The sequence below is a fragment of the Haliotis rubra genome, unplaced genomic scaffold (genome assembly GCF_003918875.1).
Source record: "Haliotis rubra isolate DU_JTF1 unplaced genomic scaffold, ASM391887v1 Scf63, whole genome shotgun sequence".
Classification (NCBI taxonomy): domain Eukaryota; kingdom Metazoa; phylum Mollusca; class Gastropoda; order Lepetellida; family Haliotidae; genus Haliotis; species Haliotis rubra.
The window spans coordinates 1,555,239-1,575,735 of record NW_025767335.1 but is presented as its reverse complement, the minus strand read 5'-3'; the positions used below and the strand labels follow the sequence as shown (position 1 = coordinate 1,575,735).

General features: G+C 39.7%; 1 protein-coding gene across 1 annotated transcript; it reads right to left on the bottom strand.

Annotated features, from left to right (window-relative positions):
• Positions 1–439: 439 nt before the first annotated feature.
• LOC124256510 (low-density lipoprotein receptor-related protein 4-like) lies at positions 440–19,901 on the bottom strand. The gene is made up of 10 exons (XM_046690499.1): positions 19,767–19,901; positions 13,238–13,474; positions 12,410–12,578; positions 10,008–10,135; positions 5,159–5,318; positions 3,865–3,971; positions 3,140–3,205; positions 2,685–2,783; positions 2,048–2,132; positions 440–802 (listed from the first exon to the last, which is right to left on the bottom strand). Exons 1-10 carry the CDS (start codon positions 19,831–19,833, stop codon positions 598–600), a joined length of 1,323 nt encoding a protein of 440 aa, XP_046546455.1. The 5' UTR covers positions 19,834–19,901; the 3' UTR covers positions 440–597.
• Between the last annotated feature and the right edge of the window lie 596 nt (positions 19,902–20,497).

The window sequence follows — 20,497 nt, the reverse complement described above, 5'->3', positions numbered from 1 at the left end:
TCCCTTTGCACTTATACAACATCAGTTTCATCAGGTCCCACGTGACCAAAGCACAGGGCAGTGGAGATACAGTATATCACATATATTCATTTGTTTCAACACAAAACGCACATCAAGTCATTTTAGAGTCAGCTTATTTTTGAGAGCTGCATTTGACTGCACAGTCTTGATTTCCTTTCTCTGGAGAAGAGACAGTGTTCTTGGAATACAGTACAGTACTGTTCGACAATACAGGCAAACCACACTTATCCGGACAAGGTTTTAGTTATAGTTCGGATAAACGAAGCATTCGTTGTAGTGTGTGTTCCGTTTCACGTAAATATCGTCCGGTTGCCGAGGTTTCCGGATAACTGAGGTCCGGGTAAGCAGAGTTCCACTGTATACAGTTTTCAACAGGAAATCAGGTTTGCATAGAAATGTATTTACATACTATTTTCAATTGCCTTCTGCAGACCTTTCTCCATGTAGAATGTAACGGGTTACCGTACACAACGTTCAAGACTCCAGGCAGCACGTCATGGTGCTCTTTCTCCTCCAGAATCCACAGAAACACCATTCCTCCGTCCTATATGTAACATACGGAGTACGTTTTCACAATCAAAATTTCTTGGCGTCTCCGATTTCATCGTAGATGGGGTCGTCCTCTTTGCATCTCTTCAGCTCGTCACATGGGACCAGATACATCTCCGAGTTGCTGTCCATGGTGGCTCCAATCTCCATGTACATGTTGTTCGTGAACGGCCCCTGACCTAGCTGACGGTCCAAGTAGCAGTACGTTTCTTGACGTTGTTCTCTTCTTCGTCTGTCAAAAGAAGGTTCAGGTATAATTAAGTATTATAGCTAAAATACGTGGAATTATCATGAAACGGCCCTCCTATTATCAGAAATTTGCAGGCCGCTGGAAATGATATTGGACCGCTCAACCTTAACGACGGGCCACTATCAGTTCTGTTGTCAAGTGACGTCATAGTGGGTGCATGCATGGGCTTACGGTTCATTCGACTTTGGCTTTGGACTGGCAGATATTCTGGGGCAAACAAGTCAAACCAACCCGAATTCCATAGCGGTAATATTGTCTTTCTTGTTGGTGCTAACCATAACAATTGCACTATTAACGTTGTTGTTGGACCAAAACCGAACACTGAAAACTGACGTTATGTCTGACATAGTTTGACATGTTACGTTTTGCAGACCATGGTCTTGTCAAAGGCCAAGGTCGAATATCGTCACGTTCTGTTGTGACGTCACTTGAATAGTTCGATGAAGTAATTGCATTCGGTCAGTCAACCCCGTCAGAAGTTGGTTTTGAGTAAACTTACAGTCAAATTCCTTCATTGTTTCTTTTTTCTTTTCAAAACAAATTCCATGTATTTTAGCAATAATAACGGTAATGCTATTTTTGAGGGCATTATAATTTGCAGAAGCCCTCGGTCTGTTTCAACTGCCCTCCTTCGTCGGGTAGTTAATGGAAGACCTAGGGCTTCTGCAAATGATAATGCCCTCAAAAAAGCATTATCCTTATACTAGGTCAATGATAATGAGTGGTACAGACTCACATTTAACAAAATGTAAGTCAAGTGTCATTAAAGAAAGAAATTATGATTACCGATTGCCTGGTTTTGAGTTGGCGCCCCTGTTTTGTATGCTGTTTTGTATAGATTTAATGGATCTGAAGACGCGTGCAACATCATTGGACTTATATAGCCAGGTTTGTCTGTCTGTCTGTCTGTCTGTGTGACTGATTGTACAAGTCTGGACAAATATCGAGAGTTTAGTACATGTCCACTGTGATACAATGCAGCATTTTAACATGGACACTTCTCACAGACGCAGAATCCGACACAGAATCTGAGACGGAAGCGGTCTTATTCTTTATACCAGTCCTTATCTAATTGGGGATGCGGCCATTGTTTGAAACATATTGTGGGGAGCATAGGCATCTGTCGTTCCAGAAGTTACTCAAGCTGAGGACGTGACTGATGTATGTAACCGCCGGTGTATGGCCAGGTGTATGGCCAGGTGTAGTGGAGGCGGATGGACTACGTACCTGAGCAGATAGAAGGTGACGAGGAAAGCGACAGCGATCAGCAGGAGCACCGACACACACCCCAGCGCCACGAACATCGTTTGCACTAAGAACAACAATACTATAGCCATGTAAACAACGTAACGACAAAGCATCGTTTGCACTGACAGCAAGAACAGCCGTGTAAACAGTGTAACAACGTAACGACAAAGCATTGTTTGCACTGGCAGCAAGAACAACCGTGTAAACAGTAAAAAACAACGTAACGACAAAGCATCGTTTGCACTTACAGCAACAACAGCCGTGTAAACAGTGTAACAACGTAACGACATCTTAATGGAAAAAATGCAAACTGACGTATTATTGTAAACTTCACACATTTCCATTGTTGTTTAATGTTCTACTTAGACATATATTCCAGCTACGTGACAGCGGTCTCAATAATCCAGTCTGTACCAGACAATCCAGTGATTGACGACGCGAGCACCTATCGATGCAAACTGGAATCGATGGCACGCTCCATATACCTCTCCAGCGAGTCTGACCACCCAATCCTACCACTCGCGTCTTACAACAAGTATGTGTTCCTGAAGACCAGTTCTCACCTGGATAACGGGAAATTGGGAAAAGGTTGTGCAGATCTAACTGAACAGCTTACCAAAAGACAAGTGTATCCCTGACTGCTCTTGGGCACGTGATTCTCCAAGTGCAGGTGTGGCCTGCTCCTCCTTGGTCACCGTAGCGTCATCCCCGGAACCTGCAATATCACCAGTCTATTAGCGGAATATCGGTGTAGCGGGGAGTAGGCACAGACTCCATTATTCCAGCTATATAACGACGGGAGACATCTGAAAGGGACTTCACATAGAGTGATCATGTTGGAAATCGAACCCAGCATTCAAAGTGACAACGAAATGCTTTAACCGATGTGCCAACCCTAAGTACAAGAGAGAATATATTCTAGCACGACTGATAAGCGTTTTAAAACCGAACTGTTCGGTTTTTAAATTACATTTAGCGGTCTTAAATCAACGATCAAGGACCGCAAAATTGAAAACAAAGTAGCTTTATCTTCTAATTCAACATTGTTGATATGATGATAGAAGCATCTACCGTTTTCCTCCATCACCTCTGTTGTTAAAGGCGCCACTGCCGTCGTGTAAGATGTTACAATCGAAACTGAAAACAAAGAGGAGAATGTAGAGGAGTATTCACATACCTTCAGGTGGGAATAAAACATATACACGTCTACAACATAAGTGATTTGCAACTTTTATGTATCAACGACGTGGAGAAAGATTTCGTCAAGGAATGTTTTGTTTAAAAGCAAACGTGACGGGTGACCAATTGCCTGCATGTGTTTTTTTTCTATACTCTATATTTACACTTTTCTTGATGTGTTCCCTGTAGGTGTATTTATGACAAAATGAAATGTTACTTACTGTATTGTGATTAAAATATTAAAAGAAGTTTTGAGGATTGACAATTTCTTTATTTCAATTTATGAGACATTTCGATGTAAATGTTAACACCGTCATCAAATACGTCATCAAATAATTCATAAACCCTCTTTTTCCCAGACCAGCTTTTAAAGATGCTCTAGAAACATTTTATTCAAAGAGTAACCTGGTCAAGCATGTCTACACCAAAAATGAGAACATACCAATTTAGCAAAAAATTTAAAACAAGGAGATATAAACAACCCCGGTACGTTTTGATGTTTGCTAACAGTCATATTTAGGATCGTGTTAGTCAAGTTAGTTGTATGACAACACCTTCTGGAAACCTTTGTCTTCCAATCGGAGTGAGCTACATCTCAGACGTTGAAGATTACGTACCTGGCTCTGAGATGTTGGAGGTGACGTGGATGCCGGCGAGGTGGGAGAAACCGTTGGACTGAAGGGAGCTGACATTTCCGCCAGATGTCGGGATGTACAGAATAGACCTGCAACATGACAGTGGTTCATTTAGGACACTGCTTTGTGGTCAACCAGAGCAATCGCATCCGGAAGAATTTTTAGATATTGCAAAAACACCTCTTACAAATAGGGACGATGAACTGTGTATGTAAAATATAATTTATACAAAAATATTTAGAATTTGTATTGTTAATAGTCTTAACATTAATATAATACGTGTCATAATCATGACATGCCAATCTGTAGACATGCAGTGACACACACACCTGGAATTCATCTTTAATACAGTCGCCCAGATCCACTTTTTACAGTACTTTTAAATCTTTTTTCCATACAGAGCAATGCCTCCACGACATTAATCTTAGAAACTCCACGTATCATTATCCACATGATCTTATGATCGAGAAGGGCAGATATTATAATATTCAAAGAGAAAACAGAGTGTGCAAATTTTGTGAACTAAATGTAAATGAAGATGAGTTCCACGTTTTGCTGGTATGTCCTTACTAAACTGATTTAAGGACAAAATATCTACCACAATATTGCTATTCAAATCCTACCATGTTTAAATTTAATTTGATAATGAACTCTAATAATACAACTTATATTCGCAAACTTGGTATGTATATCCACCATGCTTTTGAGCATAGAAAACAACGTTTGCAAACATTGTGATTGTATGCCATTATTGTTCTCATACTTGTATAACTATAGGCCTGCGGCCTCTTCAGTAATGGAATAAAGAGTTGAATAGTATCCATTAGCGTTTTACCACTTTAGCGAAATCCCGGAGCGTGGATTCAGTGTTGACAAACCAAGAACCATAGTCAGGGACAGTCCAGGGTGCCGTTGTACAAAACAACCTTAGCGCTAAGGTTACCCTAAGTCTATGTTAAGGTATGGGAGTTACGGTCACCTTAGCGCTAAGATCGCTTTGTACAACGGCACCCAGGGGCTCCTTTCACGAAGCAACCTTTACTAAGGTTAACCTTAACTCCAATTCTTTAACATTGCACTAAGGTTACCTTAGTGACTTACGATCACCTTAGTGCTTTGTGAAAGGAGGCCCTGTGCAATACGGATTTTTATGTCAGGACAGGAACCCCGTGACCCTGAAAGGCTGGCAACTTCATCCTAAACGACCTGATGCGTGATAGCTGGTGGTTATAACATGCTATGTGCGATCTGCTGGGTGCATACTGAAAAGAATTACCTTTGTTTCTGCCAGTCTGTAAAGTAGAGGCGTCCTTGGTGGTGGAAGATGTCGAAGTAGTGGGCCGTGGACTCAGACAACAGAACCGTCCGGTTCCTGCCATCGAGTAGCACGGATTCTATGACCCTCATCTTGGCGTCACACCAATACAGTCGACCATCTGTCAATAATGGACATTTGTACACTTCCAGAGCAAGAAGGTATCGCATGTCATCGATGAGTGAGTGAGTGAGTTTAGTTTTACGACGCAGTCAGCATTATTCCAGCTATATGGCGGCGGTCTGTAAATCGAGTCTGAATAAGACAATCCAGTGATCAACAGCATGAGCATCGATCTGCGCAATTGGGATCCGATGACATGTATCAACCAAGTCACTATCACTGCACAGCAGTTTCACATGATCTACAAGATATAGCATCCAACACCTTCACAATATCACAGCACATCAGTCTCACATGATCTACAAGATATAGCATCCAACACCTTCACAATATCACAGCACAGCAGTCACATGATCTACAAGATATAACATCCAACATCTTCACTATCTCAGCACATCAGTCTCACATGATCTACAAGATATAGCATCCAACACCTTCACAATATCACAGCACAGCAGTCTCACATGATCTACAAGATATAGCATCCAACACCTTCACAATATCACAGCACATCAGTCTCACATGATCTACAAGATATAACACCCAACATCTTCACTATCACAGCACATCAGTCTCACATGATCTACAAGATATAACATCCAACACCTTCACAATATCACAGCACATCAGTCTCACATGATCTACAAGATATAGCATCCAACACCTTCACAATATCACAGCACATCAGTCTCACATGATCTACAAGATATAACATCCAACATCTTCACTATCACAGCACATCAGTCTCACATGATCTACAAGATATAGCATCCAACACCTTCACAATATCACAGCACATCAGTCTCACATGATCTACAAGATATAACATCCAACACCTTCACAATATCACAGCACATCAGTCTCACATGATCGACAAGATATAACATCTAACATCTTCACTATCACAGCACATCAGTCTCAGACGATCTACAAGATATAACATCTAACACCTTCACTATCACAGCACATCAGTCTCACATGATCAACAATATATAACATCTAACACCTTTACTATCATAGCACATCAGTCTCACATGATCAACAATATATAACATCTAACATCTTCACTATCATAGCACATCAGTCTCACGTGATCTACGAGTTATAACATCTAACACCTTTACTATCACAGCACATCAGTCTCACATGATCGACAATATATAACATCTAACACCTTTACTATCACAGCACATCAGTCTCACATGATCGACAATATATAACATCTAACACCTTCACTATCACAGCACATCAGTCTCACATGATCGACAATATATAACATCCAACATCTTCACTATCACAGCACATCAGTCTCACGTGATCTACAAGATATAACATCTAACATCTTCACTATCATAGCACATCAGTCTCACGTGATCTACGAGTTATAACATCTAACACCTTTACTATCACAGCACATCAGTCTCACATGATCGACAATATATAACATCTAACACCTTTACTATCACAGCACATCAGTCTCACATGATCGACAATATATAACATCTAACACCTTTACTATCACAGCACATCAGTCTCACATGATCGACAATATATAACATCTAACACCTTTACTATCACAGCACATCAGTCTCACATGATCGACAATATATAACATCTAACACCTTCACTATCACAGCACATCAGTCTCACATGATCGACAATATATAACATCTAACATCTTCACTATCATAGCACATCAGTCTCACGTGATCTACAAGATATAACATCTAACATCTTCACTATCATAGCACATCAGTCTCACATGATCGACAAGATATAACATCTAACACCTTCACTATCACAGCACATCAGTCTCACATGATCGACAATATATAACATCTAACATCACCACAATATCACAGCACATCAGTCTGACATGATCTACAAGATATAACATCTAACACCTTCACTATCACAGCACATCGGTCTCGGACGATCTACAAGATATAACATCTAACATCTTCACAATATCACAGCACATCAGTCTCACATGATCTACAAGATATAACATCTAACATCACCACAATATCACAGCACATCAGTCTCACATGATCTACAAGATATAACATCTAACACCTTCACAATATCACAGCACATCAGTCTCACATGATCTACAAGATATAACAGCCAACATCACCACAATATCACAGCACACCAGTCTCACATGATCTACAAGATATAACATCTAACATCTTCACAATATCACAGCACATCAGTCTCACATGATCTACAAGATATAACATCTAACATCTTCACAATATCACAGCACATCAGTCTCACATGATCTACAAGATATAACAGCCAACATCTTCACAATATCACAGCACATCAGTCTCACATGATCTACAAGATATAACATCTAACATCTTCACAATATCACAGCACATCAGTCTCACATGATCTACAAGATATAACAGCCAACATCTTCACAATATCACAGCACATCAGTCTCACATGATCTACAAGATATAACATCTAACTTCACCACAATATCACAGCACATCAGTCTCACATGATCTACAAGATATAACATCTAACATCACCACAATATCACAGCACATCAGTCTCACATGATCTACAAGATATAACATCTAACATCTTCACAATATCACACGCATCAGTCTCACATGATCTACAAGATATAACATCTAACATCACCACAATATCATAGCACATCAGTCTCACATGATCTACAAGATATAACATCTAACATCACCACAATATCACAGCACATCAGTCTCACATGATCTACAAGATATAACATCTAACATCTTCACAATATCACAGCACATCAGTCTCACATGATCTACAAGATATAACATCTAACATCACCACAATATCACAGCACATCAGTCTCACATGATCTACCCGGCGGTGTTACATGATCTACCAGTATTGAACCAGCTTCTTCACTCTATCACAGCACGGCAGTATCGTATGTACATGATAACCAACATTCTCTCAGTATCTGTGTCTTACAACCAGTACAAAACAACCAATATCCCGTTTTTAAAATAGAACATCTTGAAACGATGTAATTTAAGTGGCAGTCTGAACAACCTGAAGCAAAACTTTTCTTATAAAGAATTTCCTTGGAAACATTTTCTTTATAAAATCACCCCTTCCCACCATGTCTTCTCCTCGTCAATTATCATGGCTAGGAGACACATTTGTATTTCCTGAGACTAAGTTGTATTTTTCAACAACTTCCACAGACCACCAGCAGAACCATACATACGCCCTCCCGTCCCTACGACGCCCACCATCAACCAACACCACTCCCGATTATTAATTGGTACATCACAGATTAGGCAATTCAGGAAGTATATTACCATTGTACAGCTGACACTCACATACCCCCCGACAACGTAGTGATTGCATCCATTGTCAGAGTGACACACTTTCCAGATACAATAGAAAAGTGGATGACAAATTTCCCATGAGGGCAAATCGGAAAGGGAATGTGGGGATGTGAGTGGGTCGTTACGGGCAGTGGGGATTCTGTAAGAGTGTGGGAAATGTTGAGTTGGGCTTTAATACGGATTTACAGTGCCGCGACATAAGAAATACTCATCCATGGTCTAAAGTTCAAGGGGAGGTGGGGTAGCCTAGTGGTTAAAGCGTTCACTCGTCACTCCAAAGACCCGGGTTCGATTCCCCATATGGGCACAATGTATGAAACCCATTTCTAGTGTTCCCCGCCTTGATATTGCTGGAATATTGCTAAAACCAACCTCACTTTCCCTAAAGCCCGACAACTTTATTTGGGGCTTACTGATCATAATGAGGGCAAATCTGACCAAGGGCCATTAGGTCAACGATGATTGGAAGATACAGTTTTGTGCCGTGGAACACTATGCGTTACATGCGTCACGAGCGAATGAGCTTGGTTGTACGAGCGGACCGTGCATCATGGAGCCAGCGCTAGTGGCAGTGCCACATGTTACAAATTAAGCATTATCCCATCAGTAGTAGCTTGTTTTGGGTGAAACGTAACACTGCTCACATCTGCAACCGGATTCGCTATGGTAACTCAAATGTGAAAAGGATCAGCTATGGCGTCACATGAGACATGACGTCAAATAAACATCATGATACTTGGATTACGAGTAATGATACTGCTTATCCGTAGTTACTTACACATACACATATAAAACCCAAAAGATGAAGACTTATAACAGGACGAATCACGGAATGCCTGCACACATAGTTAAAATGTAATTTGATTATGTATTCAATGAATACGTAATAGGAGAATAACGACAAACCAGTTATGAAAGTTACTTTAAACTTCTCGACTTACAGAAAATAGTAGTCTGGCTTTCTTTAGATAATGCATGTGCTGACACACTTTGACCCGGAAGAGTGCGGATGATGCATATCGCGATGTATAAATTACTCGGATTCTTACTATCGAGTGTAAGGGAAGTTCTCAGTTGTAGCGAAGGCTGTTTCCCCACGTCAATATACAGTGTAAAACTGTGTGGTTGTTTTATATTCATTTGTATATATATTTACTTATATAGCGCCAATATCCAGATCACCTGCTCAAAGGCGCTTTGTTTTTCTCTCGATCATTGGATGTCAGTCCCAAACGGCACAATGTATTATCAATCTCAACTCGCTTGGACCAGGCAATCCAGTGATTGATATCACGAGCATCGATCTATGCAATAGGGATACGTACTTTGTTTGTCCAGTGTGATTCCATTTGGCCAGATTAGGTCGGTTGCCACTAGTGTTCTCCTGTCCGAACCATCGTATCTGGCCGTCTCTATCCTTGGAGTGGTGCCCCAATCGGTCCAGTACAATTGTCTATGTAGGATATAGAAACAGGCTATACAGGTTATATTCTATTCAACGGTCACATGTTGAATGTAAGTCTGCCTACTAAGAGCTGTATAACTGTATAGCTGTTTCAGTACTATATTTCGCTCTTTCAGTGGCCTTACATATTACAGTCGTATACGGGCATTACAGTGACCTGTTACAGTGGTATATGGACATTACAGTGACCTGTTACAGTGGTATACGGGCATTACAGTGACCTGTTACAGTGGTATATAGACATTACAGTGACCTGTTACAGTGGTATATAGACATTACAGTGACCTGTTACAGTGGTATATGGGCATTACAGTGACCTGTTACAGTGGTATATGGACATTACAGTGAACTGTTACAGTGGTATATGGACATTACAGTGACCTGTTACAGTGGTATACGGGCATTACAGTGACCTGTTACAGTGGTATATAGACATTACAGTGACCTGTTACAGTGGTATACGGGCATTACAGTGACCTGTTACAGTGGTATATAGACATTACAGTGACCTGTTACAGTGGTATACGGACATTACAGTGACCTGTTACAGTGGTATACGGGCATTACAGTGACCTGTTACAGTGGTATATAGACATTACAGTGACCTGTTACAGTGGTATACGGACATTACAGTGAACTGTTACAGTGGTATATAGACATTACAGTGACCTGTTACAGTGGTATACGGGCATTACAGTGACCTGTTACAGTGGTATATAGACATTACAGTGACCTGTTACAGTGGTATACGGACATTACAGTGACCTGTTACAGTGGTATATGGACATTACAGTGACCTGTTACAGTGGTATACGGGCATTACAGTGACCTGTTACAGTGGTATATAGACATTACAGTGACCTGTTACAGTGGTATACGGGCATTACAGTGACCTGTTACAGTGGTATATGGACATTACAGTGACCTGTTACAGTGGTATATAGACATTACAGTGACCTGTTACAGTGGTATAGGGGCATTACAGTGACCTGTTACAGTGGTATATAGACATTACAGTGACCTGTTACAGTGGTATACGGGCATTACAGTGACCTGTTACAGTGGTATATGGACATTACAGTGACCTGTTACAGTGGTATACGGGCATTACAGTGACCTGTTACAGTGGCATATAGACATTACAGTGACCTGTTACAGTGGTATATAGACATTACAGTGACCTGTTACAGTGGCATATAGACATTACAGTGACCTGTTACAGTGGTATATAGACATTACAGTGACCTGTTACAGTGGTATACGGGCATTACAGTGACCTGTTACAGTGGTATATAGACATTACAGTGACCTGTTACAGTGGTATACGTGCATTACAGTGACCTGTTACAGTGGTATATGGACATTACAGTGACCTGTTACAGTGGTATATGGACATTACAGTGACCTGTTACAGTGGTATACGGGCATTACAGTGACCTGTTACAGTGGTATCATTGTCAGATTTAGTCAGTGTGCACATAATAAATTTGTCGAAGTTTGAAAAGGGAACTACTTTTTCTGGCGATGGTGTAAGTTCAAGGAGTTATATGATTAACCTTTGACCTAGAGGAACTTTGACCTGGTTTCAAGTAATGAATTTCTTTCACGAAAAAAACAGCGTAAAACGAGTTGAATTAGAATGGGGATAACTGTACTGTGTTTGACAAATTGGTGACGTATACCGATGGTTATATAGATCTAGTTGCAAATTTAACGTTATAACTAAATTTGAGACTATATAATATAACCCGGTATACGTCTCCAATTCGTCAAACACAGTACAGTTATCCCCTGAGTATTACACCGCTATTGCTGGCGTATATAGCTGTTTAGAAGGTTCATACAAGTAACGAGAATACATGGTCCCAAGGAATTAATTGGCATACATTATATCAAGAGAATAGGAAAACGATTCTTAAACGTGTATAGGTTTAAATTTCAGTCAGAGCAGTTACACAAAATACAACAATAAACTAAAATTGTATGTACGTAAAAACACTACGGGGAAATGTTCCCTAAACAGTAGAGGGGATGTGATGAGTCTTTACCGTGTTCCAGCCATCATATATACGCTAATGCCCCGAAGGATCTACCAGTATATTTCGCAAATCTTGTGATATACCGTAATATTGAAATATGGTAATTCTGTTAACGCACGGTTTAAATTTCGCATATTGACTGCGTTGAGTACGTGAAAGCAGTACGTTAATGAAAACAGAAGCAAAGTATCGAGTTACACATAGCACTGAGATGACCACTCACCGCTGTTCTGCGTACACAGTGATGGCTCTCGGCTCATGGAGATATTTGTCAATCAACACGTGACTCTCAAGGGTATCCAGGTCAACCTTAGCAATGACATCATTACCAGCATCGGTGTAAAACACCAACCTCTCTGTGACGTCAACAGCAATTCCATCTGGTGTTGCAGCTTGAAAGAAAACGATATAATTCAAAGTAAGCCATACGGGGTTTTTTAACATTAGGGCAAAAATACATGTACACCTTTCATTTTAGCAGAGGATGTTTTCCTTACTATCAGCCTCTTAGTTTTGCGACACCTCGTAAATAGAACATAAAATGCTTCTCTAAGGACACGGAAAAATTCTTATCATTAGTTAATAAAAGATAGAAGCACGAGTTGAAACGTTGCCCCGATGAACGTTGCTGATGAATCTGACGCACGAGTTCTTTTTCTTTGTTGGTGTTTAACGAAGTTAGTATGATATAAATTGCTTTGATATTCGAGGTGTCATCTTCTGAGTGAGTGAGGATGGTTTTACGCCACTTTTAGCAATATTCCAGCAATATCACGGCGGGGGACACAAGAAATGGGCTTTGAACATTGTACCCGTGTGGGGAATCGAACCCGGGCCTTCGGCGTGACGAGCGAACGCTTTAACCACTAGGCTACCCCACCGCCCCATTCATCTTCTGAAGTGGAGTCAATATTTATGCATATTTTGCGTTTCGTCGCTCATGTTTTGTGAGTAACAAACATGGCGGATAAAATTTAATGTCCGGGGGAATATATTAACTCCAGAAATTAATAGAACTGAAATAAAATAGAGCACTTCCGTTTTAACTTACAGTCGCCCAGCTGAACCAGAACCTGATCCGTCCCATCATACAGACTCGTCTGACGAATCTGTTTCAAGAAGACGTCGGTCCAGTAGAGATTGTGTCCTTTCGGATCGTAGTCAATGGCAACAGGTCGAGAGATGTTGGTGATGGGGATGGTGGAGAAGTTCATGTGCTGCATGCTGACGCTGTGGACCTTTCCAGGAACAGACCAGTCGGACACCAGGATGACGGTGTCATCTGTCCCTGAAAATGTCAACATCTTTACACCGTCTGATTGCTACATGTGAGTATGGTTTTACGCCGCTTTTAGCAATATTCCAGCAATATCACGGCGGGGCCACCAGAAATGGGCTTCACACTTTGTACCCATGTGGAGAATCGAACCCGGGTCTTCAGCGTGTGAATGCAAATAAAAATAAAACATCCCCAACTGATGGCCATATTGGAAGAACGTCGTCATGGTAATTAGAATTAATCAAAGTAAGGATATTCTCACGACAATTTAACGTTCAACCACAGTATACAAATACCTAGGGTACAAATGTGAGCTGGTCTTGCTGCTACGGTACTGAAAGTGGGTAATGTGGAAGTACAAAGAGGCAGATTACGTGCTAACTTCATATTCAACAATGTTGGCATACCATTGCCTGAAGATTCTAACAACAACTGTATGTGCATTCACAGAGCTAAAACAATTTAGTGAGTATGGTTTTACATCACCTTTAGCAATATACCAGCAATATCAGGGCGGGGGACACCAGAAATGGGCTTCACACATTGTACTCGTGGGGAATCAAACTCGAGTCTTGGGCGTGACGAGCGGACGCTTTAACCACTAGGCTACCCCACCGCCCCACCCAAAACAAACCAAAAAATTTAAAAAGGATAAGCAAGAACAAGCCAAGACAATCTTACTAACTCTTAGATATGATCATAGATATTTATGCTACATATACAGCAATATATAAAGATTTATGGCGCTGAGGGAATGATTAATTGAGCATTACCAAAAAACCACAACTTTCCAACTCGACCCATTTAAGCATCATAATTTCAAAGCTTCGACTTTGTCATTAATATATGTTTTAGACTATCATAGGAGCAGCCATAAACAATTATGTACCCTACTTTGCTTGATCAAATTGTGCTATTTAATTTGTGATAGCGGGGCACAGAAAGTACAAAATGTCATCACATCGTTTGTTCAAATTACACTACGAGCCTGTAGTATGAGGTTCACTCCAACGTGCCAACATCATTTTTGTCAGTAAGTGTCATGGTCACCGGATGTGATGTCATAGACAGGAGTTTTCTGCTCATAATCATTCGTAATTATAAATTAAAGCTCATGTTAAAATTTATATGGTGATTTTAATTGGGGTACCACAGATCCTGTTTGACCTTGTATGCTGCCGTGACCCGGAAACTCCACTCCACATGCAGGTTTCTCAGTATCTTTTATTTGAACCTTTGTTGCTACAAGGACCATCCTTTATTCTACACTGACTATGTAGATATGATACATATAATTGTTTGGTATGTTGATGATACCTCTTCACTATGTCCTACGCAATAACATCTGTAGATATCGGCGAAGACCGGCTTCAATAACAGGTGGACAAAATTTCAGATTCCAAAAAATATTCATCCTTTTCTGAATGTGATAAAATATTAGCACCTGCATAATGCATATATCGTTAAAATACTCAGTAAATATTGACAATAATAGTTTCACGTGAAATTTGGGATGTTTTAACAAAGTTTGCTTATATATTACATGTGTGGCAAAATCATACTACTGATTTCAGAACCGTTTAAATTATATGTATATTTGATTGCAATAATTAAAAACTCTTGGTTAATATTGATGATATATAGATTTGATAGTAATTGATTATTTACAAATGTTTGCAGCTTTCAGCATTTTCAGATATTTGTTGTGTAAAGTATCATTAATTAAGAATTGAATGTCACTTTGTGTGTTTGCACTGAAAATGAACGATGTCAAAGCGTTGTTCGAACACGTGTCACACGAGAGTACACCTGTAAATTGTTGTAATGTCATTCTGTTCAAGACCGTATTGTAGCATAGTTCTCAAAGTATTCCTTTAAATATTACAACAAATTCGTCGATAGGTTTGAAACTGCTTTAATAAGCATAACATTAATAAAGTTATCAAACAGAAACAAATATCAATAACAATATCATTTTAATAAACTGTCATTGTACCTATAAAACTATGACGGATTCGTTTGACCGCGTAATAATACACTGACCGACTTCGAAGTTGTGCGGCGTGGCGAATAGGAAGCAGATCTCGTTGGTGTATTCTATTTATTTGTGATTGTTTATTGTGAAATTTAATGAGCAGTTTTAAACAGATCACGGGGCAGAACCCGAAAACCGCGAGAGATTAAACTCTTGTGATAAGGAACAATGCTCGGCAATTGGAAGTCCGTTTGGTCGTGAAGAAGCGACATTGCCAAAATTGGGGTGACTTGAAACAGGATCGCTAAATTGTCATCACCAAATCCAGCAAGATCATTAGGGTTCCTTGAAACCGTAGCGGAAATTTGAAAATTAGGTCGCACTGGCTGGGACTTGTTGTCGGACGCGTTGTCAGTCAGATATTTGCAAAACTGTGCTCAGTTGGTGCTTTTTGTTACATACAAAAACAAGTGATATGTATAAATTAAAAGGAGTGTGAATGCAAATGATTTATTTTGTTTACGTCAAGCTGGACAGCGAGTATCCTGGGGAAAACCCGGAAAGTAGTTCCGGCAAAAGTTCACATGACCAAGATCGGCTCGAAAACGTTCACACACGTATGAACGATGTTTACACACGTATGAACGATTTGAAGGGTTCAAGGGAAATGAACCTTGAAATTTAGATCACATGACCGCTCTCTCAACCAACCAACGTTCGGGAATCTGTGTAAACTTCAAAGTACGAAATTATTGTAATTATTGTTGAAAACTTGACTTTTTGACATAATGATTATGTACAAGTAAACCACGACAAACAATGCGCAGATTTTTTAACTTTGTTTTTCTGAATTTTCTTTCCAAATCTAGCTGAAATATACCTAAAACTCAAATGTGATGAACTATATTTTTTCTTACCTGTATCACCATAGGATGTCTTTTGAGAATTCCTTTTTATCCTGAAGACCCGGAGTCACTTATGTTTATGAGCTCGAGGTATCAATATGTTTATCAGAAAATGTTATCATTTGGTGAAATGGCACTGGATACATACGTCATTTTGTCTGCTAAAGTATATGGAAATTATTTTACCTAAGAATTTTCTCCTGGATTATCACCAATGATATTGTATGTTTTTCGTCTAACACACTTTCCATCTATGTTACGTTCTCCTGAGGTGACTAACAGAGATATGGTCCCATTGCCTACATTGTATATCATTGCATGGGTCATAATGAAACAAAAATTGTCAAGAACTGTGTTTGAAAATGTCATACCTTGAGCACTCTTTCGTTAATCTTCTGTAAGTGTTTGATACTGTCAGTGTCACATGCATATGAAAACAAATGAAAATCTGAATACATTAGCCCAGATCAGGACATCAAAAGTTCATTTGTGCTAATCCATTACAGGGGTCAAGTTAGGAAATGATACCTTGTTGTACCTGGTGCAACCTTATGTAATAACCTTATTGTACCAGGAACAACTGGTAGCACCTGCTGCTCAATATAAAATTATATCAAATTTCGGTTTTGGTATTGATGATGATTATGAACATCATTCTAATAAATTTAATCTAGGACTGAAATGACGTGAACAGGAAACAGTCATTCAATCGCTGTCAGTGTAGTCATCAGACTCTCTGCTCCAGCCAGTTCCACGTCATTCAGTTTCCCATATTTGATAGCAAACTATCAACATGGACTGGGTGAACTTGGTTTAGATATGAGGCTGAATTATTTAACACGTCACTATTTAATTCTGGACTCACTAAAGTCCAGAAACTCTCCGCACTGTGGCTACATTCTGACAAAGGATTTGATCAAATTGAACATGCAGTTGTCATGAATATATGATGGAAAAAAACATTTTTTTCGAAAACTCAAAATTTAAACTCGCTCGCCAAAGGGCAAACAGTGGCCCATGAGCGAAAATATTTAGTCGCTCAGAGGTTGTAAATGAATGAATGTATATTTATAAGTATCATGATACAAAATTCGACTCATTTTGACTTTAATTCGACTAATTTACAGCGATATTAAAAAATCTTGCCCATGGACGAGACTATTTACTTTTGCTCAAAATACATGTTTTTCCATTGTTTTGAAGTGAGTTTAGTTTTACGCCGCACTCAGCAATATTACAGCTATATGCCGGCGGTCTGTAAATAATTAGTCTGGACCAGACAATCCAGTGATCAACGGCATGAGCATCGATCTGCGCAATTGGGAACCGATGACATGTGTCAACCAAGTCAGCGAGCCTGACCACCCGATCCCGTTAGTCGCCTTTTACGACAAGCATCGTCGCCTTTTATGACAAAAACGGGTTGCTGAAGACCTATTCTACCCCGGATCTTCACGGGTCCCATTGTTTTGGAGGTTGTGAATGAATGAAAGTATGTTCATAAGTATCATGACACGAAATCCAACTAATTTTGACTTAATTCGGCTGTTATATATATAGTTAACCAGCTCGTGTATGAATACAATTACCAATATTGTTATTATATTTCATGATCTGTTTATTAAGCCTTTGACTTGCTTTACCTGGAGTCCGGATTCTGCTTATGGGTGCATATCTACAAATATATGCCGTGTTCATTCAACTAAAACCATCGCGAGTTGGGCCACGTGTCATCTACGATTGTCAACAGCATCAGAATGTTTATCAAACGAAATAATTTACAACCTCGATAAATAATATGAGCAATGTTTAACAACAATTTTTACATTTATGTGATCAATTCAAGCAAATTCAGTTTTGCACAATAATTTTTCGGCATCAAAAAGCATATGGAGTTGTTTGTTTTACGCCGTTGCCATCATCGTTACGATTCATTCATAACTAATTAAACAGAAAGTTGCTAATTTTTAGGACATGAGGAACATAAGTGGGTTTTTTCAGAAAAGAACAAAAAATATTGATCAAATTATGAAAAATGGTTTCATTATGAAGAAAATAACAGACTGCTCACCACTCGACGTGGAGTGCCTGAGGTCAAGACACGGGTGGTTGTGTGCCGAGAAATGTGACCGAAACTTTTTTGAACTTGTAGAATTTTCTATTTGGCTATAAAATACTTAAAGTCTAGTATATATTTAGAACGATGAGCCTTTAGGCATAACTTACATAATTACAATGGTAGGTAAATTGTACTTGGTAAATAGTTATTGCAAGTTATATTTGAGGATGTCCATATGATACTTCTTTACCTTATAACACTACTTACCTGTGGAATGGGTTCGACACCAGCATTGAGAGGATTAAGAAGGTTATACGATTATATCTGTGCTTTCAACTGGGTAATAGTTAGGGAACGGGTGGGTTTGGGCAGAATATACGCACCACTTAGGAACCCAAATTTGCACAGGCAGTAACAATGTGTGTGGTCTTTGGGCTCTCCGTGCTCATACGAGAGATGTCCACACTAGACAGGCACACTAGACAGGCCAACAAGTGCACGAACGTCAGATTGCACGTACGTCTGAGTCATCTGGTAGAGGCAGTTATTGAGTTATTTAGTCTGTAGGTTTGCTACAGTGGTAACATCTAGAGTCATACATACCCCCAAGTCTGTCTTGCTGGATTGATCGACTCAACCTACCAGACGTACGAATGGATTAGGGTGTATTCCATGACCTTTGACATGAAATGCTTTGGTACATATGTTGTTCGCAAACAGGGGTGGAAGCGAAGCTGTTGCCTTAATGCCAATAATGTAATTGGTATCCTCAAGGCAAATGTTGTCAGAATGGAAATGATATCATTACTCGACAGTGATTCAACCTGGCACGAAAAGAAAATGATCCCATCTGATACTAAAAGACAGTGATTCCATCAGATGATACTAAAAGACATTCAATGATTCTATCTGATGCTAAAAGACAATGATGCTATCTGATACTAAAAGACAATTGTCCTATCTGATACTAAAAGACAATAATCCTATCTGATACTAAAAGACAATTATCTATCTGATACTAAAAGACAATTATCCTATCTGATACTAAAAGACAATTATCCTATCTGATACTAAAAGACAATTATCCAATTATCCTATCTGATACTAAAAGACAATTATCCTATCTGATACTAAAAGACAATTATCCTATCTGATACTAAATGACAACGATTTCAACGCGACAGTACAAAACTGAATCAAGGTTCAACCTGATACATACGTTCACTACAGGACATATAATTCAACCCTTACCAAAATAGATTGTTTCAACGCCATATTGTTCCTGTAAGCAAGGCTGTGATTCACGCCAATACACATCAATTCAGTCGATTCAATCAATGCCAGTGACTGCTTGATACATACCTTCAAATCTAAATCCCGGCAACAAGATCGCGATGCAAGCTCCACAGATAAGCGTCCATCCCGCCATGGTCGCAGCCCCTGACTCAGTGCAGGAGTTATGTGGCCAACTGGTGACACCACACAGGATAGACTGTGACCACTGACAACAATGGTAGCAATCTTCATTTCACTTCCTGTATGTACATTCACTGAGTTTCATATGCGATTCACATAAAAATAACATAGGAAGGTGGCATTTGAGGAAATAAACCCATGCGAACAGACCTAAAAACTCACCCCATCTTTGTCATCCTAAACACATGGTACACACTTTCGGGATTCAAACAGGCGACTGAATGGATCGGATTTCCAGGATTGGGCATGTCATCACATCCTGATGGGGTTGCTCATTATGTCAGTCACTTGATTGTCTCATCCAAACTCGATTAGTAACACCCCGCCGTCATAATCGTAAACCACTGTGACAGCTGCGTCAAACTAAGATGTGTTGTAGTGAGTGATTACGTAAATGAGCAAGGTTTTACCGTTCTTAGCAATATCACTACGTGGCGATGTTTTACAGAGTAATGGATGCTTTCAGCCTGACCCAAGATACAAACCTACATATTCCCGAAGCAGTTCCCGAATTTGACCTGTATCAAATGTGTTCACGTTCCCCATTTTGTTACAGATGAACAATTGACTTGCCTTTGCGTGTATTTGCGATGGATACCATCGTAAAGGTAGGATAC

Coding starts and splice junctions, on each gene's coding strand:
- LOC124256510 (XM_046690499.1), bottom strand. CDS start 19,833: ATGGCGGGATGGACGCTTATCTGTGGAGCTTGCATCGCGATCTTGTTG. Junction 5,319..10,007: donor AATCACACTGGACAAACAAA/GTACGTATCCCT, acceptor CATTATTGACAG/ATGGTCGACTGTATTGGTGT. Junction 3,972..5,158: donor ACAGACTGGCAGAAACAAAG/GTAATTCTTTTC, acceptor GTCATGTTGCAG/GTCTATTCTGTACATCCCGA.